This window comes from Corythoichthys intestinalis, chromosome 9, assembly GCF_030265065.1.
Source record: "Corythoichthys intestinalis isolate RoL2023-P3 chromosome 9, ASM3026506v1, whole genome shotgun sequence".
NCBI classification, from domain to species: Eukaryota; Metazoa; Chordata; class Actinopteri; order Syngnathiformes; family Syngnathidae; genus Corythoichthys; species Corythoichthys intestinalis.
The window spans coordinates 51,328,250-51,352,624 of record NC_080403.1 but is presented as its reverse complement, the minus strand read 5'-3'; the positions used below and the strand labels follow the sequence as shown (position 1 = coordinate 51,352,624).

The 24,375-nt window shown below is 39.8% G+C and overlaps 1 protein-coding gene and 1 non-coding gene across 4 annotated transcripts in view; one reads left to right on the top strand and one right to left on the bottom strand.

Annotated features, from left to right (window-relative positions):
- Positions 1-24,375, bottom strand: part of arhgef10la (Rho guanine nucleotide exchange factor (GEF) 10-like a) — a 389,757-nt gene that overhangs the window by 329,253 nt on the left and 36,129 nt on the right. Inside the window, exons 3-10 of one of the 3 annotated variants that reach the window (XM_057845783.1) lie at positions 21,318-21,345; positions 16,664-16,758; positions 13,746-13,817; positions 13,544-13,674; positions 12,777-12,872; positions 9,746-9,854; positions 3,131-3,231; positions 2,988-3,065 (exon numbers count right to left, since the gene is read on the bottom strand). In XM_057845783.1, coding sequence (XP_057701766.1) covers positions 2,988-3,065; positions 3,131-3,231; positions 9,746-9,854; positions 12,777-12,872; positions 13,544-13,674; positions 13,746-13,817; positions 16,664-16,758; positions 21,318-21,345 — 710 coding nt within the window. Of the gene's footprint in view, positions 1-2,987; positions 3,066-3,130; positions 3,232-9,745; positions 9,855-12,776; positions 12,873-13,304; positions 13,515-13,543; positions 13,675-13,745; positions 13,818-16,663; positions 16,759-21,317; positions 21,346-24,375 lie in introns of those variants that run through there. The other 2 variants (XM_057845784.1, XM_057845786.1) reach the window with 2 other exon arrangements.
- Positions 22,961-23,032, top strand: trnat-ugu (transfer RNA threonine (anticodon UGU)). The gene has a single exon. It is a non-coding gene; the product is annotated as a tRNA-Thr (tRNA).

Genomic DNA, 24,375 nt, shown 5'->3' with positions numbered 1-24,375 from the left:
CATCTGGTCGTGTTGTTTTGTTTGTCCAATGCGTAGAAATCGCTTCTAAAGCTGTCACGGGATTGTCTTGTGTTGGGTTTCTATTGTGCAAGTAGGGCTGCAGCAAACAATTACTTTGACAGACAATTAATCATTCATTATTTTTGCAAACATGTTATTTATTTTAAATTATTTTACTATTTATTATTTAGTATGTAAGTATCGAACTGGATCATTGTTTTACAAAGCAAATATTTGATTTTTATTAATTACATCGACTTTCATCTGAGAGACAGTGAGAACGAAAATTAGTGTTTGGTATGAGGCAAAATTTATTTTGGAATGTGGCATTTTTTTTAGTATGTGGCAAAATTGATTTTGCCATGTGGCATTTTTTTGGGGTATGTGGCAAAAAGGATTTTTGCATGTGGCATTTTTTGTTATGTGGCAAAATTGATTTTGCCATGTGGCATTTTTTTGGTATGTGGCAAAATTGATTTTGCCATGTGGCATTTTTTTGGTATGTGGCAAAAATGATTTTGCCATGTGGCATTTTTTTGGGGTATGTGGCAAAATGGATTTTGGCATGTGGCATTTTTTGTGGCATGTGGCATATTTTTGGTATGTGGCAAAATTGATTTTTCGGATGTGGCATTTTTTTGGGTGGGTGGCAAAATAGATTTTTGCATGTGCCATATTTTTGGTATGTGGCAAAATAGATTTTTGCATGTGGCATTTTTTGGTATGTGGCAAAATTGATTTTGCCAAGTGGCATTTTTTTTTTTTTTTTTTTTTTTTTGGTATGTGGCAAAATGGATTTTGGCATGAGGCATTTTTTGTGGCATGTGGCATATTTTTTGTATGTTGCAAAATGGATTTTGGGATGTGGCATTTTTTTGGGTAGGTGGCAAAATAGATTTTTGCATGAGCCATATTTTTGGTATGTGGCAAAATGGATTTTTGCATGTGGCATTTTTTGGTATGTGACAAAATTGATTTTGCCAAGTGGCATTTTTTTTGGGCTAAGTGGCAAAATGGATTTTGGCATGTGGCATTTTTTGTGGCATGTGGCATATTTTTGGTATGTTGCGAAATGGATTTTGGGATGTGGCATTTTTTTGGGTAGGTGGCAAAATAAGATTTTTGCATGTGGCATTTTTTGGTATGTGGCAAAATTGATTTTGCCAAGTGGCATTTTTTTTTTTTTTTTTTTTTGGTATGTGGCAAAATGGATTTTGGCATGAGGCATTTTTTGTGGCATGTGGCATATTTTTTGTATGTTGCAAAATGGATTTTGGGATGTGGCATTTTTTTGGGTAGGTGGCAAAATAGATTTTTGCATGAGCCATATTTTTGGTATGTGGCAAAATGGATTTTTGCATGTGGCATTTTTTGGTATGTGACAAAATTGATTTTGCCAAGTGGCATTTTTTTTGGGCTAAGTGGCAAAATGGATTTTGGCATGTGGCATTTTTTGTGGCATGTGGCATATTTTTGGTATGTTGCGAAATAGATTTTGGGATGTGGCATTTTTTTGGGTAGGTGGCAAAATAAGATTTTTGCATGTGGCATTTTTTGGTATGTGGCAAAATGGATTTTTGCATGTGGCATTTTTTGATATGTGGCAAAATTGATTTTGCCATGTGGCATTTTTTTGGCTCTGTGGCAAAATTGATTTTGGAATGTGGCATTATTTTGTGGCATGTGGCATATTTTTGGTATGTGGCAAAATGAATTTCGGGATGTGGCTTTTTTTTTCGATGTGGCATATTTGCAGGCCATGCACGTCCATGCCCTTGACGGCTATGTACGTCCAAATTTTCCATTCATGTTAAATGGCAGAAAAAAATGTGTGGCTGTGATTTTTGACCATACACTTGCCATAACATCGCATTGACATTCAAGTGGCACCCAAATAAGGCCATGCCATTGATGGCTATGCATGTCCAAATTTTCCATTCATTTTGAATGGCAGAAAAATGTGGTTGTCATTTTTGACCATACACTTTACATTACAGCGAATTGACAATCAACTGGCACCATTTAAAATGAATGGAAAATTTGGACGTGCATAGCCGTCAATGGAATGGACGTGCGTGGCCTGCAAATATAACATATACCCAAAAAAAAAAAAAAATGCCACACGCCAAGATTCATTTTGCCACATACCAAAAAAAGGCCACATGCCAAAATCCATTTTGCCACATGCCAAAAAAAAGGCACATGGCAAAATCCACTTTGCCACGTACCAAATACCACTTTTCATTCTTGGCCCTGCTAATTTTAATTGCTTTTAAATAGCTTTAAATTTAGCTAAATTACTTTTTAAAAATTAAAAAAAGAATATTTACTTTTTTAATTAAAAGAAATAATTTAAAATTGAATAAATAAAAATATTTTAACATAAATATATAGTAAAATACATAATACATTTTTAGAAAATAAATATAATAAACATAAAAATAAAAAGTTATATAAATAAACACATACAAATTAAATAACAATATTTTTTTTAAAAAACAAATATACAGTATATACATATATAGGAATATAATAATATAAAAATATTAGAAAATGAACTAAAAACAAATATGTACCGAATATATACAGTATTAAGGTTGTAATAAAATACTAAAAAAAAACAAATTAGATAGAATTAGGTAAACATAATTTTTTTTTTTTTTCTCACTTTTTTCGTGAAAAAGAATTCAAAAATAGATTAGATAATATCTGCTATTTACAGGCTTAAAAAAATGAGGGCCAACAATGTCTGTAAATAACTACTCAACTATAACAAAAAAAAGTCTAAAAAGGTAATTTGGTAATTGATTCGTCAATTAGATTATTCCTTGCACCCCTGCATTCAAGGGGGCGTTTACCGTGAATAACTCTCAATAACCGCTAGCTAATGTGGACTTTTTATTTTGGTTGCGTGTATCATTCAAAGTAATTTTGTACATTCCCACTATTCAAATGGGCAGTTAGTGACGAAAAGAATCTCAAATCACCTGCAGAATCCTCCGCAAGGACTCCAGGTAGCTACGCTCGCTCTGAATGATGGATCCGAGGATGTGACGCCGGACAACCTGCAACAACGAAAGGCCGAAGTGATACCCTGAGATGCGTTGATGACACTTTAAAAAGTCTCCACCTGGTGGCTGGTCAGGCCCTCCGGCATGGCGCTCAATTGCGGCGGCGGATGCGTCACGTCTGATATCGCCACGTCCAGGTAGCCCGCGTCGTCCTCCTCCTCTGTTTTCAAAAGACAAGTGAGTTAAAAGGGAGAAAGGAAATGATACTGAAAGGGCTGGCAGTGAGTGATCATGTGTTAAAAATGGAATTACGTTTCTTTGTATAGCCCTAAATCATCAAAAGAGATCCAACAGGGCTTCACAGACACATTATTGATATTAAAATGTTCTAAATATTTATATTACATGAATTAATATCAGTATATTAAATAAATACAATTCAGTACTGGTGAATTATTAATATAATTATAAAATAAATGGGTAACAAAAATTTTAATTATACATGAGCATTAAACAGTAATAAAAAAATAAAGATTAATGGTGACATCCCCTGATCGAAAACTCTCATCAGGCCCAAGAACAAATAAAAAGAGATCACAGTGTGGCGTCCCAGGGCCACAGGGCTCGCCACAGAGGTCAGCACCATGGCCGGCGACACACCTGGCAACCAACACACCTGCTGGCAATTGCCTCATTAGGCAACACCTGATGAGGCAATTGCAATCAAGGCTCTTTCCCAAAAGAAGGAGATGAGTCGCGAGAGCTACCTAGAGTGAGAGACTCGAGAACTACCAAGTGGCTTCGTAAGAAGCATTTCAAGGTCCTGGAGTGGCCTAGCCAGTCTCCAGATCTCAACCCCATAGAAAATCTGTGGCGGGAGTTGAAAGTCCATGTTGCCCAACGACAGCCCCAAAACATCACTGCTCGAGAGGAGATCTGCATGGAGAAATGGGCCAAAATACCAGCAACAGAGTGTGAAAAGCTTTTGAAGAGTTACAGTTAACGTTTGGCCTCCGTTATTGCCAACAAAGGGTACATAAAAAGTATTGAGATGAACTTTTGGTATAGACCAAATACTTATTTTCCACCATGATTTGAAAATAAATTCTTTCAAAATCAAACAATGTGATTTTCCGTTTTTTTCCCCACATTCTGTCTCTCGTGGTTGAGGTTTACCCATGTTGACAATTACAGGCCTCTCTAATATTTTCAAGTGGGAGAACTTGCACAATTAGTGGTTGACTAAATACTTATTTGCCCCACTGTAAGTGTACAATGTGTAGATGCATTTAAATAAATATTGTTTACGTCAATATTTTTTAGGGTGTAGGTGGGCAAGACCACATCCAATGAAATTTAAAACTAATCTCACACCTATTCTGGCATACATTTATGAAACAATGCTGTTTAGTGTTTGTACCTTTGTTTAGGTTTTCGTCAAGCATGACCAAAATCCAGATGCCTTATTGACCTGCTCGGTCAGTTGTTTGGTGATGAAAGGGGCCAGACCAAACTTAGTAATGTAGGCAGTCTTGTTGCTCCCAAATGTGAAAGTCGTGGCGATCTCTGAGTCGGGGAACATGACTTTGAAGAGCTCGCTTTTATTTGAGAGCCACAAAGAGCTCTCATGTTACCTGGCTGAGAGGGCTCGGTGCTGCTGGCAGCCGAGGTGACTGTTGCGGTTAACGTCGGGTTAGCTGAGCAGAACTGGGATATGGGTGCCTGCCTCCATGTACCTGCTGAGCATGCTAAATATTTAGCACTCTTCATGTGCGACTCCAAGGCCATATGTCCCATTGTGCCGAGCATGACATTTTTACGGCACAGGCTGCACCGACCGAGCCTTTCACTCATTCCCTGGTACAGCCTGAATGAACCTAGTCATATTTTGAGTCACTCAACCACAAAGGGTCCAATCTGCACTTTCCCATCCCAAAGGTGCTGTGCCGACGACTACAGCTTGTCAGTGACTTACTGTACGTAAAGCTCCAACGTAATGCTGCATTTTCGAAAACGCGGAAATCTGGATTTTCCGACTGAAACAGTGCATTTATCGGTCAGAGATCGATAAAGTTGGAGAAAATGAAAAATAATTTTATGACACAACGTTCCATACTTTTTTGTTTACTAATTATACAGTTTTTAGCTCTATCACGCAGATAAGACAGGGAAAAATTAAGACATTTGAGAATGAAATGTAAGACTTGTAAACAAAATTTAACCCGATATTGCCAAATGTATCACATTTGATACACCTAAAATTAGTGTTTTGGCCGCGATACCGATACCTGGCTGTGCAGTATCGGCCGATACCGATAGCATACCGATACCACCCCGTTTATACATATATATATATATATATATATATATATATATATATATCCCCCCCCCCAAAGAGCGACATAATTGGATGTGAAATCATTGCTATCAAGGCTTTGTCAGGCTGTTGCTTACCTTTGCAAAATAGGAAAAAGACTAGTACAAAGTGAATAGTCTACTAAACCCTTGTAGACAATAGTTGAATAAACCTTTGGCTCTCAAAGGCCAAAATAGTGCTACATTTGTGAAATTAATAAAACATGTACAATGCTAGCCCAACAGTAAGAAAGTAAAAATAAATTCATAATAATAAACTCAGAATGAACTGAATAAACCTTATAAACCTCTCAAAGGCCAAACAGTGCAACTTTCATGAAATTATTGTCACATTCTGCTGCTGGTTAGATTGTGTCTTGTTGCTGGGCTGGTCATGGGAGCTTTCCTGACGTCGCACCTGAATCCAATGCAGGCTCATCAGCGGAGCATTTAAGCATGGGTGATCTCAAAGATATTTGCCTTGCTGACCGCCATTTGACATCTCGCACTATAGTCTCGCTACATTTGCTTGTTACGCCCCTGCATTGGGTTTTTTTTCTGTTAGTGTGCTGCTCTCATTTGTAACCTCTACCCTGTGCAGGTATTTGAGTGTTTTTATTTTGGTTTTTTGTCTCGCTGCCTTTCGTCTTAGTTAATCTCGAGTTTGTAGTATTGAACTCCGTCGACCTGCTGTCACGGACTCATTTTGTTATTTCTTCTATCCCGTGATCGCGTGTTTTTTTTTTTGTTTGCAATCATTAAACCCTTGTACGTATCCCTCGCTTGTTGTCCGCTTCGAGGTCCAACCTTGTTTCCGCATTTGCGGACACTAACAATTATAAGTAATAATAATTAACCACAGCATCCCGTCTCTCTATTAGCCTCCTTTTTTTCGGGAGGGGGCAGTCCCTTATTTCTATTTCTGAAAGGTGGCAACCCTACTTTGGAAACAGTTCTCAAATTACTGCGGCATTTCTTTCAGTAAAAGACAATAAAAGTAAAGTAGACGTAGTGAACTGACCAGAGATTGTTGCTCCGGTCCAGCGACCTTCCTCTGGATAGCAGTCCTGCTCTTGCAGGCTGAAACCCGTTGTGTTCGTTCACGTTTCGTCTTCAAATGTTTTATCAGGTTCGAGGTATTGAAACTGGCCGATTTAACTCCACATCTCGAAACGTTCAGGCCGCAAATCTTGCATGCAGCCATTGATTTTAATTGACGGGATTTCTATTTTGAAATATTTCCCGACCGCTGCCATGTTGGCGCCGCCATGTCGGCGCCACCAAGCGGCCTTGTCATTGGTCAGGAGTGGCTATTGGCCCGTTCTCATTGGTCTGGAGCAGGCCAATAGCAATAGCTGCTTGGTGTTCACGTGTCATCATCACACAACACAGAGACAGAGTGTAGTGAGCGCCAGCGCTAGGAGAAAAAAAAAGGCTGCGGTCAAATGTTATAATAATGGACCGGTAAATGGTATCCGCGCCGTCTTTGTTGGTACTCGCCGATACCGATACCACCATTTCGGGCCGGATCGGCGCCCCCTCCCGATACTAGTATCGGTATCGGTGCATCTTTACTAATTATACAGTTTTTAGCTCTATCACGCAGATAAGACAGGGAAAAATTAAGACATTTGAGAATGAAATGTAAGACTTGTAAAAAAAAAAAAAAAATGAACCCTATATTGCCAAATGTATCACATTTGATACACCTAAAATTTCATGATTTTGAGACTAATTCAGAATTTTGACATTTCTTTTTGGAAAAAAAATGATGGCTGCAAGTCAACACATGCATCTGCAGGTTCCATGAAAAAAACAAACTGGATTTAGCAAGGGTTATAGATATCTGAGCGCTTATTACACATATACATTTTGACTTTTCTTTTTACAAATTTGAAAAAAGGTTGTAATGGTACACAAAATTCTCGGCTCGGTACGTACCTCGGTTTTGAGGTCACAGTTCAGTTCATTTTCGGTACAGTAAGAAAACAAAATGCAAAATATAAATGTGCTAGTTGTTTATTACACATATTATTGTGCTTATAATAGGAACAGTAGCCTATACAAAGCTAGAATTCTGCTCAAAAAGTAGTGGGTATTTAAAGATAATAATCCAACAACAATTTGCCTTTCACACCCCGCGTATTGGTCAGCTTCCTTTCAGAAAGAAAGAAGAAAAAAGAAGCCCTGTGCTAAAGAGAAAAGCAATCCCAATGACAAAGATTTTAACCTGTATTTTACAAATGAAATGCCTCAATCAATCATTTTTTTTTCTTATGAACGGTTTTCAAAAGCTTTATTTTTGGATTTTCTCAAGTTAAAGCGCCACACAGAAATTAATAAATTTAATTGTGTAAGCAGGATCTGTCTATTATTCTTATTATTTAATTACAGGTGTTTTAGCTCATTTCAATTTATTTTATTTAAATGGGCTATTATTTATTCTATTATGTGTTTGTATTTTACAAATGTCATGTAGTAATCATTTATATTGTATATTTTATGTTGTGTAACTTTAGTTCCTATGTGAATATTAGTTCCTACTTGTTTTGTTGTGGTAGGCGGGTTTTGTATTGAACACGGGGCCGTGTTGGTTATTATTATAGCAGAGAAGACAACTGTAAATCAACAAAGACAAGTCAACTGTGCCCCGATCTACCACTCAAGAGATCTGATGGACTCAAAAATTAAGTTACGATTGCATATTAGTTTGAAAATCGACCGGATCCACCGTATTTTTACACGAGTGACTTCCTGTCTGCCCGATCCTAGCTACCGGTTGTAGTATTGACGCAGAAGGGTCGCGTCTCGCGTCAAATAATAAACTCTGCCGTTCTTTTCGCGTGCATCGTGTTGAGCCGCTTCTGGGACGCGTCTAACACGCGGCCGCACTGCGACTTGTGTGCATTGGCTGATTGACTTTAACGGCCGCATTTCACTGCGTTCTCGCGGCGGCCATGTTGTTGCGCCGTTGACGTTTCTTACTGTCCTACCGTGTTGGTCCTCATTATAGTAGAGAATACGGAGTAAATATAATCTACACAAAGAAAGTGTAACCCGATCAACTCGCAGCCTCAAAAAGTAAGGGTTACATTACGTCAGAAACTCGTTCGGTACGCCTCCGTTCCGAACCGACCACCAAGTACCGAAACGGTTCAATACGAATACATGTACCGTTACATCCTTATTATTTTTCAAATTTTGGGATTCTCTGATGATTGTTTCATATTGCTGGCATTAAAGGCTTAAGACCTTTAATTTACAGTTATCAAATGTAAGACTTTTTCAAGTTTTTAACACCCCGCGGGTACCCTGCTTGAAAACTGCGCCCAGAGTAAAGATGTGCGAATTCTGCGTTTGTGGCGCCATCATGTGGACACTGCTAACCGAAGATTTAACTGTGGAAACGTCACTGACTGCGACAAACTTTGTCCCTACGTCACACATGAGACCAATGTTTGGTAACACTTTATAATAACTATCCGTTTTACTAGTTAATAGATCATTAGTAAACTGTTGATAAATGATTTATTGTTGATTTGTGAAGTATTTGTTAACAGTTTGTTAAGCATTTACAGGGTGTTCCAATATGGTTGACCCCATTCTAAATGCCCATGCTAGTTGATGGATCTTAATAAAACTATATACACTTTATGTTGAAGGTCGTAAGTTTTATTGGTTAAATATGCAAAGAAAATTACTAATATTTGTTGGTTCTATGGCAGATTTTCATAAATGTGCAACATGAGCGCTGCCTGCAAAATGCCTTATCAAAATGCCTTTTCTTTTGAAGTGAACGGCATTTCTTAACCTGAAAAGATAGAAATGCCAAACGTTACACACAAAAACTTGAAACGTTTCTACACAAACTGTGTTTCAGGTTAAGAACACCCTGTAAATGCTTAACAAACTGTTAACAAATACTTCACAAATCAACAATAAATCATTTATCAACAGTTTACTAATGATCTATTAACAACTAAAACATCATTATTATAAAGTGTTACCCAATGTTTACATTTGGAGCAATTTAGGTGATTTATGCTTCCATTGATTTACAAACTCTTGCAGTGCTTCATTTTGAAGAACACATGCGATAGATTGGGGTATTATGGATGAATATTTTTCACGCATTGTTATGAATGTACTTAAAAATGAATGCGGTTGACGTGGAAGCTTTTCTTTTTTCTACAAATGTGCTGGTGTGGACGTAAATATTTTTTCCTGACGTATTACAGCAGGATCCTCGATATAAAAAACCCTGCTAGGTGGCCGAAATAATGAACTTTGGACAAGTCACTGCTATCAGATTAACACATAGGCTGAAGGTGAGCCCCGAACGTATCTTAAATTAAGCAAAAATCAAGATTTTAGGTTACCAATAGTGTCTTTCCGGTGAAGGAAGGAGACTTTGCGCATGACGGCCATTCTGGTCTTTTCAAGCCCATCCTTGGTGTTGCTTCTAGCTGCCTTCATGAGCTGCTGCACCTGGTGTGGGAGTTTCAAGGGGAAAGATACATCAGAGCACCGTCATTGGTTGCCTAGCTTACTGACAGAACGCTATCACGGTGGGAATCTCGCCATCTGCGGCCCCCCGCACGCCAGTGCTCATCAGACCTGCGAACGAGATGACGGCGGCGCGGGGAGAGCCGCGTTCGTGGCTCGACGTGTCGACGAAGTCCACCTCTGAGCCCGACAACCAGACGCCGCACGGGGCCCGGAATATACACTGGCGCGTCACATCATTGTTGTATTTTTAGATGAAAAGTAGGTCAGTCGTTCGAAGAATGGCGGCAGTCAGGGAATTAAACGTTCAAAAAATAGCATTCCACAATGCATATTTGATATTTAAAGGTACGGTAAGGACAGTCCCGTGATATCACTATAATTATGTAAGTATGCACTTATATAATTGTAAGTAAAATACTTGTGCTGAGTTTAGTCACAACTTTGATATTTCACCAAAAAGGTAGAACACACATTAGTCAAGTCATAATACTTGCACAAAATTTCCTATTTTTGATTTTGACCTTTCAAAAGTGTATTAATGATTCAAAGAGAGGATTAATTAAAAGTCATAATCAAAATTCCTGTCTTTGCTTCAAAACGCTGTCCAGAATTTAGCAAATCTGGACAGATTTCAAAGAGTCATAACTTACATTTTCTTCTGATCGTGTTCAATCTTCACACTTGACCAACTTTTAAGATGATGTTTCTCCATTGTGTGATATCTCTGTCATGGCATCTCTGTCGTGGCATAAAATATCGTTTGGGAGGTGCGACAGTAAAGGCGAAGTCGACACTTTTGACTAGAGATGTCACGGCATTTTCAAAGTATCGGAATCGGCAAAAAAAATATCGGCCATGCCTTTTAAAAAAAATTTTTTTTTTTATTAAATCTTTTTCTAAATGTATTTAACATTACAGACACAATATGTTACACTCATCCAGAGTCTTTAGTTTAGGCTTAAGGTACCGATAAAGGCGGTAATTAATTTTTTAAAAATGTATCACGTTAAATATTTACCGCAATTAATGCATGCGTTGCACGACCCACTCACGCATTGTCGCGCTCAATCTGTAATGGCGCTGTTTTACCTATATAGAGAGATAAAAGGCAGCGTAAAATGAGTACAGTGAATTTTGGCAGCTTTTGGAGCCTTTTTTAATAGGCTGCAGCCTTACAATCCCTCTCCCTATGATTAGAAATATCATGGGAAGCAATGTGGGGATCCAAGACAGCAATTAATCTTTTTCTTAACCCCTTATGTTATTTCCCAACGCAGAGAAGATATATCAATTGGTAGCACTACGCACAGTCATGGGTCCACTTCCCATCATGCATTTGGGTTGAATGGCTGCAGTATCATTTACTGAAAGCTCAACAAATACACTAGATGGCAATATTTAGTCACAGTATACAAAGTCACAAGTCTTTCTATCCGTGGATCCCTCTCACAGAAAGAATGTTAATAATGTAAATGCCATCTTGAGGATTTATTGTCATAATAAACAAATACAGTACTTACTGTACGCACTGTATGTTGAATGTATATATTCGTCCGAGTTTTATTCATTTTTTTCTTAATGCATTGCCAAAATGTATATGATCGGGAAAAAATATCGGGAATGATTGGAATTGAATCGGGAGCGAAAAAAAAGCAATCGGATCGGGAAATATCGGGATCGGCAGATACTCAAACTAAAACGATTGGGATCGGATCGGGAGCAAAAAAACATGACCGGAACAACCCTTCTTTTGGAGTAATTTTGCCATGTCGTCTTGAATAAATGCATTTTTACTATTTCATATTCCATTTAGCACAAGACCATTATTTGTCATGACCATGCCATTTATTTAGCTATTGGGAAAAAAAAATACTTGGATAGAATAATATCCTGTAAAAATATTGGAGTAGAGAGATTGAAACGATGACATTTTGCGGCTCTCTTTATCATGTTTTCCCCGTTGTGAATAATTCCCCCTCAGTGGGCTGCATACTAAATCGGCGAAGACAATCCACAAGCCAGTCGTCATTTGAAATGATCCGGGCTAGTTATGTGTGATTTTCCGCTTCGAAGACTTTGAAACATCACTCGGTTCGGGTTAGCGTGTCGGCTAGTTGTCACGCCTCTTGGTTTGTTTACATTCTCCGAAGTCGGGGGAGGGAAATGACATATGTCCGATTTAGGTGTCATAAAATATCGTTCGGGAGGTGCGACAGTAAAGGTGACGTCGACAGTTTTGACCATTATGAAGTAATTTTGCCATGTCGTCTTGAATAAATGCATTTTTATTATTTCATATTCCATTTAGCACAAGACCGTTATTTGTCATGACCGTGCCATTTATTTAGCTATTGGGGAAAATACTTGGATAAAAATAATATCCTGTAAAAATATTGGGAGTAAAGAGACTGAAACGATGGCATTTTGCGGCTCTCTTCGTCACGTTTTCCTCGTTGTGAATAATTCCCCCTCAATGGGCAGCATACTAAATCAGATGAAATCATGACTCCGTTGACGTCATCCACCTGTTGGGGACGCTAGAGCCCTATAATGGTAGGCGTGGCTAACCGGCAAATTAAAAGACTAATTTCTCGTCATCTGCGCTTTTCTAAATTGTTGAAAATAGTCTAATCGTCTCAAAATATGATTATAATTCACATAATAATCCTATTTAAGACTTTTTTTCTCCTGTCGTACGCACTTTAATAGTAATGCTAGCTGAGGAGTACAAACTAGCTTCAAACCAAGCCCAAATTGTACCTTTAAATATACATCATTTGAAGCACCGGGAATAACAAAGACAAGGTCACAAAAGCATTGGGAAAAGGGTTAATATAGCCAAGAGTCAGCTGGATTTGTCGTAAACATGTTTGAGTTTGTTTTTTCCTTGAAATGCGATACCTTGATGTCATAGTTGTGCTTGCCAGACAGCTTCATAGCCAGCTCACGCTTGGTCCTGGCGCAGCGTTCCCTCAGCCGTCGCACTTCAGGGGACAGCTACAGGTGAGGGAAAGGGGGGGAGGCAGGTGGGTTGTATGGATGCAGCATTAGGGGAAAAAAATCAACGTGGAGGCAACAGGAAAATGAGGGCAGCAGGAGACAGATGATCAAAGCGGCACAAAATGGTAGTCGGAATAATGACGAGGAGTGAAAAGCACGGCGCGGTTATTATATTTGGAGCGGGGGTTGATTTATGAGACCTGCTGGCAGTCAAAAAAGGTCAAGTGTGAAAATAAAAAATCAACTTCCAACATTGAGAAAGCATAAAAAAAGTTAATCGGGTAAAACTAATTAAAAGGAATGTGTTTGGGAGCAGGAAAACCTAACGGTTAATGTTTCCTGAGTAATTACTGCATAAAGTCTTCTCCGCTTTGCTCAGCAGACTGAAAAGTGCAAAGACTTTCCCACAGGCTTCCGCGCTTTAATTACCTGAGCAAGACATTCTGTCCACATACATCACGCTTTTGTTTCCAACTCTTTGCTCTGCCATCGATTGAGCTTCCCTTGAATAACAAACATGTGCGTGCAGATGGTTTTAAAAAAATGGCTATTAGGCCTAACATAACCTCTCTCATATCTGTATGGATTCCACAGAGCAGAGGCACGATGCTGGGGTGTGCCCACAGCGCCATCAAGCGGACGGAAGCGGAAGTAGTGAGTGCATTTACCTTGCTGCGAGTGGGAACTTTGCTCTCTCCATCCGACTGCTCGTCGTAGCTCTCAAATTCGCTGGAGCTCCACCCGTTGCCCGCAACGGATGGGCCGCAGGAGTCCCGCTGGACATCCTCGTAGAGCGTGTCTACAGAACAAACACGAGGAGAATGGAAATGAGTTTAATGTGGTTCAAGGTGAGTTGCAGTTTTCACGCACCTTCATCAGGTGAGATGGGCTCCTCACTCGGGACGTCGTCGTAGATGACGTCGGCTTCAATTTCAAGAGATGCTGGTGAAGAAATATAGCAAGAATGTTTATATCATTCGTTTTTTTTTTTGTATGATCCTACAGTGTCACAAAATTTTTGAAATTACTATAACTATATCAATGTATTTGATTTGGATGAGTAATACTCAATTTTGATTAATTGTCATCGTTAGTGGTCACAAAAGGTCATTTGTCAGTGAACTCCCAGTTAAAATGAATCTGGATATTCATGGCCGTCAGTGGCACTAAAATATGCAGCAGGGCCGAGAACGAAAAATGATATTTGGTATGTGGCAAAATGGATTTTGGCATGCGGCATTTATTTTGTCATGTTGCAAGATTGTTTTTGCCGTGTAGCATTGTTTTGCCATGTGGTATTTTTTTGGGGTATGTGGTAAAATTGATTTTGCCATGTGGTATTTTTTTTTGGTATGTGGCAAAATAAATTTTTGCATGTGGCAAAATTGCCATGTGCCGTTTTTTTCGGTATGTGGCAAAATAGATTTTTGCATGTGGCAAAATTGCCATGTGGCGTTTTTTTGCCATGAGGTTTTTTTGTTTTTTTTTTTGGTATGTGGCAAAATGGATTTTGGCACGTTGCTTTTATTTTGCCATGTGGTAGAATTGATTTTGCCATGTAGCATTTTTTTATCCATGTGGTATTTTTTGGGGTGTGTGGCAAAATTGATTTTGCCATGTGGCTTTTTTTGGGGGGTAAGTGGCAAAATTGATTTTGCATGTGGCATTTTTTGGGGTATGTGGCTTTTTTGTATGTATGGGGTGGTGTGGCTCAGTGGTAGAGTAGTTGTCCCCCAACCCAAAGGTTGTGGATTCAATTCTCCGCCCTGATGAACTCATCTAAGTGTCCTTGAGCAAGACACTGAACCCCACATTGCTCCTGGTGCTGCGTCACCAGTAGGTGGATGGTGAGATAGTGTAAAGCGCTTTGAGCGCCTTGAAAGGTGGAAAAGCGCTATATACAGGTAAGTATAACACCATTTACCATGTGACATTGATTTTGCCATGTGTATTTTTTGGGGTATGTGGCAAAACTGATTTTGTCATGTGGCATTTTTTTTTGGTATGTGGCAAAATGGATTTTGGCATGTGGCATTTATTTTGCCATGTGGTAAAATTGATTTTGCCATGGAACATTTTTTTGGTATTTGGCAAAATGGATTTTGCCATGTGGCATTTTTTCGGGTATGTGGCAAAATGATTTTGCCATGAGGAAACATTGAATTTGCCATGTGGCAAAATGATTTTGCCATGAGGCAACATTGAATTTGCCATGTGGCTTTTTTTTTTTTTTTGGTACGTGGCAAAATGAATTTTGGCATGTGGCTTTTTTTTGCAGTATGGCAAAATTGAATTTGTAATGTGGCATTTTTTTGGTATGTGGCAAAATGGATTTTGGCATGTGGCATTTTTTTTGTCACATGGCAAAATCAATTTTGCCATACTGCATAAAAATGTCAAATGCCAAAATTCATTTTGCCACATACCAAAAAAAGCCACATGGCTAAATCAATTTTGCCACATAGCAAATTCAATTTTTCCACATAGCAAAAACAATTTTCCCACATGGCAAAATCCCATTTGTGTGCGTCATGCACACACAGTGCGTGCATGCTATCAATACATATAAACCTTGAATACAAGTCTAAACGGGGCTTATTTATGTCTGTTACTTGTCACCTCTTATTGGAAATCAAAATATGATCGGCTCTAGAATGACGTCGAGTCAGCATTTGTTTTGATGCTCCTGCACATGCGGCTCAGTTTGCAGAGCGCATCTCTGACTGCGAATTAGTGCGCATGTGTGATACTTGAACGGGCTCAAAGGACAAAGGCAGTCTGAACGGTCACGCCAAAAAAAAAAAAAAAATATGACAAAAAAATCGGAAATGTGCATTAAGACCTGTGGTATGAATCTATATCTGTGGTATACTGTTTGAGGCTCAGCTCAGGAGTTTTAATTTTTCACGTTCCTTATCCGATTACTTGATTATTCAAACTAACTAGTTCCTCGATTAATCGACTACTAAAATAATCGATAGCTGCAGCCCTATTTTTTACTGTTCTCAACTTCGATTAAATGGTCTACATTTTGGAAAGTCGTTGTCCGATCTTTTCTCCGGATTATAGAAGTTAGCGTTCAGTGTCAGTGGTTACAAAGACATGAACGCACGGCGTTGGACTATGAGATCAAATGCCGATATTAAATATTGCACCAAGAGTGTTACCTCGATAGTACTTTAATTTTGTTTAGTGAACTAAACACACTGAGTACAACCAAAAAAACAATTAATTGATTAGGGTCTCCACTTTGTCACACGGCTTCTTCCTCTCGTCACTAGCCTAATTTAGCTCTCTAAGCTTCTATCGATCGGCTTCTAAACTACCGTTTGTCTGCATTGCTTTGCTCCTTAGCCTCCCGACAGACGTAATCACTGTTTCCAATTCATCTGATTTAAAAAAGTCTATTCCGTCACGGATTACTAGTCCGCAGACTTCCAAAGCGACTAAAAAAAAAAACCACTGTAAAAAAGCGGATTATCAACACAAATGTTTCTGTTGTTCCGATATTAACAGGATTGGACTCATGTCAGTGTAGGAATTGAGCGTGCGGCGTTCTACCACTGTCGTCGCTGCAGAAATCAATAAAGTGAGAGATGAACTCAAGGTGCGCTGCCTCTTCGGATCAGGCTCACCCGCTGCCCGCGTCATTGCGTCGTCGCCCGCAGAGATACCGAGCGACGCTTTAACAATCCAATCCCGATGTCTGAATGAACCCGTATCCCCAGGCGAGTCTGGGTTTAATCTACGGCAATACTTCCCTTTGTCAAAGTCATTCCGTTTCGTACCTTCCGGAACGTCCCCGGAGCTTTCCTTGGCTGTTTCCGCCTCGCTGGCTCCTGGATCAGCGTCCGCTGTTATTAGCTGGGCTGCTGCGGGGACCCTGTGAGGTTCCAGAACATCAGCAAAGTTACGCCAACAGGTGTTTGATTCACTTGTGTAATAATCCAGAGCACTGCTATGAATAGTGAAAAGCTAGTACCGTATTTTTCAGACTATAAATCGCCGTTTTTCTTCATACAGTGGTATGAAAACGAATCGGAACCTTTTGGAATTTCTCACATTTCTGCATAAAATCACCATCAAATGTGAATTGATTTTTGTCAAAATCACACGGATAAAAAAACAGTGTCTGCTTTAACTAAAACCACCCAAATATTTACAGGTGTTTATTAGAGATGTCTCGATCGATCGGGTCCGATCACGTCATTTTCAAAGTATCGGAATCGGCAAAAAAATATCGGACATGCTTTTTAGTTTTTTTTTTTAATTAAATTGTTTTCTAATTGTATTTAACGTTACAGACAAAATGTCTTACACTCATCCAGAGTCTTCAGTTTTGGCTTAAACTGGGGCTATCAAATCTATCGCGTTGACGGCGGTAATAACTTTTAAATATTTAACGCAATTAATGCATGCGCTGCACTACCCACTCACGCATTGTCACGTTCAATCTATAATGGCACCGTATACATAGAGTTAATAGGCAACGTTAAATGAGTAGAGAGAATTTTGGCAGCCTTTGAAGCTTTTTTTTTTTAATTTGGCTAACGCCTTACAATCCTTCTCTCAACAATTAGAAATATTGTGGGAAGCAATGTGGGGAAGAAAGGTAGTAGTTGACCTTAACACCCTATTTTATTTCCCAACGCAGAGAGGATATATCAATTGGTACCACTACGCACAGTCATGGTTGCACTTGCCATCATGCATTTGGGCAGAAGTTAAATGGCTACAGTATCATTTACTGAAAGCTCAACAAATACACTAGATGGCAATATTTAGTCACAATATACAAGGTCACATTTATCCTTTAAGAATTACAAGTCTTTCTATCCGTGGATCCCTCTCACAGAAAGAATGTTAATAATGTAAATGCCATCTTGAGGATTTATTGACATAATAGACAAATACAGTACTTATGTACTGTATGTTGAATGTATATATTTGTCCGAGTTTTATTCATTTTTTTCTTAATGCATTGCCAAAATGTATATGATCGGGAAAAATTATCGGGAATGATTGGAATTGAATGGGGAGCAAAAAAAAGCAATCGGATCGGGAAATATCGGGATCGGCAGATACTCAAACTAAAACGATCGGGATCGGATCGGGAGCAAAAAAACATGATCGGAACAACCCTAGTGTTTATATATTAATGAGGATAGAATGCAAACAATGACAAAAGGGGCAAAAATAAGTAAGTGACCCATCACATTATATATTTTGTGGCCCCTCCTTTCAACTTCAACCAGACGCTCTCTGTAGCTGCAGATCAGTCTGGCACATCGATCAGGACTAATCTTGGCCCATTCTTCTCTACAAAACTGCTGTAGTTCAGTCAGATTCCTGGGATGTCTGGCATGAATCGCTGTCTTTAGGTCATGCCACAACATGTCAATGGGGTTCAAGTCGTGACTTTGACTTGGCATCTCCAGAACGTGTAATTTGTTCTTCTGAAACCATTCTGAAGTTGATTTACTTCTGTGTTTTGGATCATTGTCTTGTTGCAGCATCCATCCTCTTTTTAGCTTCAACTGTCTGACAGACAGTCTCAGGTTATCCAGCAAAACATCTTGATAAACTTTCGAATTCATTCTTTCATTAATGATTGCAAGTTGTCCAGGCCCTGAAGCAGCAAAACAGCCCCAAATCATGATGCTCCCTCCACTTTGCTTCAAAGCGAGGATGAGGTGTTGATGTTGGTGAGCTGTTTCATTTTCCCTCCACACATGACGTTGCGTGTTACTCCCAAACAATTCAACTTTGGATTCATCAGCCCAAAAATATTTTGCCACTACTTCTGTGGAGTGTCCACATTAAACGAGCGACAATGTTTATTTTAGACAGCAGTGGCTTCCTCAGTGGAGTCCTCCCATGAACACCTTGGCCATAGTTTTACATATACGTAGTTGATGTGTGCACAGTGATGTTGGACTGTGCCAGTGATTTCTGTAAGTCTTTAGCAGACACTCTAGGGTTCATTTGTACCTCTCTGAGTATTCTGCGCTGAATTCTTAGCGTCACCTTTGGTGGACGACCACTCCTTGGGAGAGAAGCAACAGTGCCAAATTATCTCCATTTGTAGAAAACCTCTCTGACTGTCAATTGATGAACATCCAGACTTTTAGAGATGGTTTCGTATCCTTTACCAGCTTCATACAAATCAACAATCCTTGATCGCAGGTCTTCAAACAGCTCTTTTGACTGAGCAATGATGCACATCAGACAATGCTTCTCATCAAGACATTTCTTTTTGATTTGTAGTGGGCAGGGCAGCTTTAAACCATTCATCGGTGATTGGGCACACACCTGATTTAAAATGTTTGGTAAGAATTGGTTTCAATTGCTCTTTAAGTCTCCTTAGGCAGAGGGTTCACTTCCTTATTTTTTCACCCCCTTCTGTCATTGTTTGCATGCTATCCTCATTAAAATATGAAAATCTATAAATGTTTGAGTGGTTTTAGTTAAAGCTAACACAGTTTTTTCATCTGTGTGATTTTGACAAAGATCAGATTACATTTGATGGTGATTTTACGCAGAACTGTGAGAAATTCCAAAAGGTTTAAATCATAATTAAGCAGAAAAATACTTGGCTTTAATAAATGCTTCATTGAGTGTGGCCACTCAAATCCGCTCATTTACACACAATGAGTTGCCACAGCAACTGTTTAACAAGTTAAACGATGATTGACGCATGTGGTGCTTTGATCTTGATCTCAAGAGGAGTGAACTTTGAACATTAAACGTCTGTCAATCATCGTTTATCTTAATAAACAACTCAGGTGCACTCACTGCCTGATCAACAAAGAGCAGGGGGAGAGGGAGGGAGAGTGAACTTCACGATCAACTCAGGACAGCTCATCTGTTTCATTGAGTGAGTCTACTCAAATCTGTTCACTTACTCAGAATGAGTTGCCACAGCAACTGTTTAACAAGTTAAACGATGATTGACGCATGCTGCGCTTTGATCATGCAAGAGGAGGGAACTTTAAACATTAAACATCTGTCAATCATCGTTTACCTTAATAAGCAACTCCGGTGCACTCATTGCCTGACCAACAAAGAGCAGGGCGAGAGGGAGGGAGAGTGAACTACACGATCAACGATCACGATTTTTTTTGTTTGTTTGTTTTTTAATTGGAAAAAAATCTGCAATGGACTGATGGCGCGAAGTTTGAAGCGCAGAGTGGCGAGGGATCACTGCATATTGATTCTTAAAATATTCCACAGTGACAGCCCTAGTTAAATATTAACTAGGAATAAAATGCAGAACAACTGACACTATAAATCCCCCATATTTATATGCTTGCAAATCTAGCCGAAATGATGAGAGGACTTCATGAAAAAAAAATAAATGCACTTCAAACAAGCTTTACAGAAAGACTGCAAAGTAGGAAAAAAAGTGTATAAAGTTAAGGACACAAAAAGAAAAAGTGCTGAAAAGTCAAGCTGCACTCTGCATACACGCACCGTTGTCATGGCTGCCTTTTTTGTATGCTTAATGAAGACAATCTGTCACTGGGTAAAAAGAGGATACTAAAGTAAATGTTGGCTTTGAGGACCGAGCGAAATGCTGCCTTATGTTTAATAACTGCTATTAAAAAAGGAATACATCCACAATAACAATAGCAAAGTAATCTTTTTCCAAAATCTGCTGACACTTTTAACACCTTGACGGTGGGAAGTTGCTATTGATAGCTCACCGATTTAGGAGCCCGACTTATTGACTGAGGCAAAGTGGAAAATGTAGACTCAGCAGAAATTATTCCAGCGTGAAAAATAGTTGGGACCCTACGTGACTCCTCAAACACGCACGCAGTAAAGTGTGCGTTCAGATAATTATGGTGCGCTAACTTTTATATAAAGCATATATTCAGCACATTATATTAAATTAGTTCCTCTTATTTAGCGATTGTAAGCAACGTTCAAAATGTTGTCAGAGCAAACCGTATGATCTTACGCTGTTAACTGGCACGAGAATGTAAACAGGAATGAGATTAAATCTTAGGCCAAACAAGTGATAAGCAAATGAAGCAGAACAAATAAAACCCAAACTAGGTCTAAAAACTGATGTCCGATGTGGGTGCGACCAATACAGGAAATAAAACTCCACCCAAATAGACTCACACCTGGGTCACTTCTCCTAGCACAGGAAAATCCACAGGAATCCAAATTACAAGAGTAAAGGTTTCTGAGCACACTTCCTAGAAGGCCATGCTGGTGTCATCATCATCTGAATTCTATATGGAACTTTGCCTGATGAAGTCATGCATTGATTTCCCTGCTCTGTCGAATTTGCACTCATGGTCGCTCCCATCTGGCATGGAAATGTCACTCAAACTGTGTTGAATTCTAGTGGAAGTTCGACATTGTCTTGATACGTGTCAACTTGGTCTATTTTAAGATTTAGTAATTGTGTCTGCTGTGAATGCAACTTACCCAGTGGCTGAATCAGCAACTGGAACATCTGTCAAAAAGAGGAAGAAAGACATTATTAAAAAGGCGAAAGGATAGTGAAGCCTCAGGCATAGGTTTTGCATGATTAGATGCGTCTATAGTGAGCTTATGTTTGGATTTGGTGTTCAAAAAGGCAAACAGTCAGAACACAATCATAAGTGTGCTACTATAGACTAAAGCCTGAGTTATACTCCCGCGTTGCGGTGACTGCGTAGCGACTACGGCGTCATTCGACATTCGATAGTTCTGCGGTGAGGGAACGCGTTGCTCTGTAATTCACCGCCAAGCCACTAGAGGGATGTGGCATTATGTTTGTACGGTTTTGGGGCATGCTTGTTTACTTCCGCGAGTCGGAGAAAAATAAACAATGCAATATGGAACTCTTGAAAGTAAATATTCTGCTCATCAACACTGAATAAATATTGAACATACAAATGTTGAGGGGCAGGCGACGCAGAAGACGGTTTCGAGGCGGTCTGGCCGACTTTTGATGCCGCACAGAGTTTTAGACTCAGGTGGAGAGAGCTAGCTGTGGCGGCTAGCTTCAAACTGGCGTCGAGCACCCAAGGTCTGCAAAGCCCTCCAGCCCGATTTGTTTGCCGTGTCCTACAACCAGCCAGTGGGAAGCCATAGCAGATTTCTGGCGTCTAGGGAACTTCCCAAACTGCGTTGGGAGGCTTGATTTTAAGGTTATCATAAAAAGCACCGAGGCACTCTCAATCAGTGATGATGTATCGTGTGTGTGAACTGTCTGTTATTGAAAATTAAAGATCAAAACAACTCTTGACACCAAATCTGTGCTTTATTCTTTATATACTTGAAGTGTGACACGTAAATAAGTCAGACTCACAGCAAACATATGTACACAGTAAATGATGACGTGCACCAACCAAAAATACGACATAAAGTGATAAAAAGTTGGCAGTTTTTGGCCGACTGGGTCACCGCTTCGTGTGGCCACTCGATTCCGACCACCCACGTCTCGGTGGTTCTTCCATTTATTTATTTTTTCGATCGCCGACCTTGCCATTTGGCAATCACAATAATAATTTCTTGACGAGACTTGCTCTTCGATGATACTCCCGTCGGCTTGGTCCATTTTTGCGTGTAGAAAACAATGTTTGATTCTATTGTACAATGGCGGTGTTTTCGCGGTAAACCGGAAACAACAGTCTGAGCGGACCAATCACAGTCCGTTTTCGCTACGTCATACGCGTCTACGCGACGCGAAGGTTACAAAAATCGAGAGGTGCGCGTCAGGCTACGGCGTAGGGTCGTAACTCGATTCTTCCTTGACGGCGTAGGTCTGATGCGGAAGTGTAACTCAGGCTTTAAGGATGTGATGAAAAGCCAGCATGTCCTCGACTAGCTAACTGCTAAGCTAAAGGCATAATAAATCTGCATTTATCTAATCACCCCGATACCGAACGTAGACATCCCTATAATATACAGTACAGTAGTTGCAAATAAACTGCTAATTTAGCAATACAGCTGCTTACACTATGTTGCCCTCACAATCTTCATTCAGGATACCTTCCAATTACTGGACTGGTCCCACTTTGCTCTCGGAACTGCCTGAATCTACTATGTCATAGACTTTGAAGGTAGAACTGGAACAGTCAGAGGGCCTTGTAGCTCAGTGGTTAGAGCGCTGGTCTTGTAAACAGGGGTCATGAGTTCAACTCTCATCAGGGCCTTTCTACAGATGAAACGCATCATTTCTTGAATTTGACTCTTTACTTTCTAGTTGTTGATTGCAGTTTACATCGTGACTCTTCACGAACACAAGAGAGTTCAAATTTGCATTTACATGGTTCGGTCTCCATTCGAACAATGTCGCAATTCCACGTGAAAATGCAGTATACATGCCAGGCCCTAGGGGCAGTGCAGATTTGCAAGGCGACAGCCAATGATGAACTTTGACCCCAACAACCTCCTCAGCCCGGAAGTTTAAATACCCGCCAACTTCAAGCAATGGCATTTTTCTTTTGCTCCAACCAAAAGGCACAAAAATGGAAACATTCAGCATATTTGAATAAAAGATATTATAAAAAAAGTAAATTAAAGCCAACATTCTGCCATATTTGCTGTTTTTAATGTTTAGTAGCACCGCTGCGCACACCAAATGTGACGCGTGCGAGTGCTGACGTTATCAGCACGGGAGCTTTCCATTGATACGGATGCGGAGCAAGCCCCCGCAATCAAATCCTTCCACTTTTGGGTCCGGATTCAGTGGTTTGCGTCTTCGCAGACACCATATGAAGGTGAGGCCATTCTGGAACACAGTCATTGCGTCTTGGTGTCGCAGTCGCCATGTAAACTGCCCCGAGGTTGCAGTTTGGAAAGCAAAACACTAAAGGTTAGTGGGCTTTGTAGCTCAGTGGTAAGAGCCCTGGTTTCGTAAATCGGGGGTCGTTAGTTTAACTCTCACCAAGGCCTTACTATGAACAAGGAGGCCGTTTCTTCAACTTGACTCTTTACTATGGAGTTGTTGGTATACTAGATTGCTGTTTTGAAGGTAAAACATCAGTCCTTAGTGGGCCTTGTAGCTCAGCGGTTAGAGCACTGCTCTTATTAACCAGGGATTTTGAGTTCAACTTTCTCCAAGGACTTTCTATGAACAATGGAGGGTGTTTCTTCAACTTGACTTTTTACTTGTTAGGAGACGAGATTGCAATTTTGAGGGCAAAACAGAAAAGGTTATTAGGCCTTGTACCTCAGTGGCTAGCGCACTGGTTTCTTAAGCCAGGGATTGCGAGTTCAGCTCTCATCAAGGCCTTACTGTGAACGAGGAGGTCGTTTCTTCAACTTGACTCTATACTATTTAGTTGTTGGTATACTACATTGACGTTTTGAGGGTAAAACACCAATGGTTGGTGGGCCTTGTACCACAGCTGTTAGAACTGTGGTCTGGTAAACCAGGTACTGCAAGTTCAACTCTCTCCAAGGCCTTTCTATGAACGATGGAGGGCATTTGTTCAACTTGACTCATTACTGTCTAGTTGTTGGTAGACTAGGTTACAATTTTGAGGGTAAAACA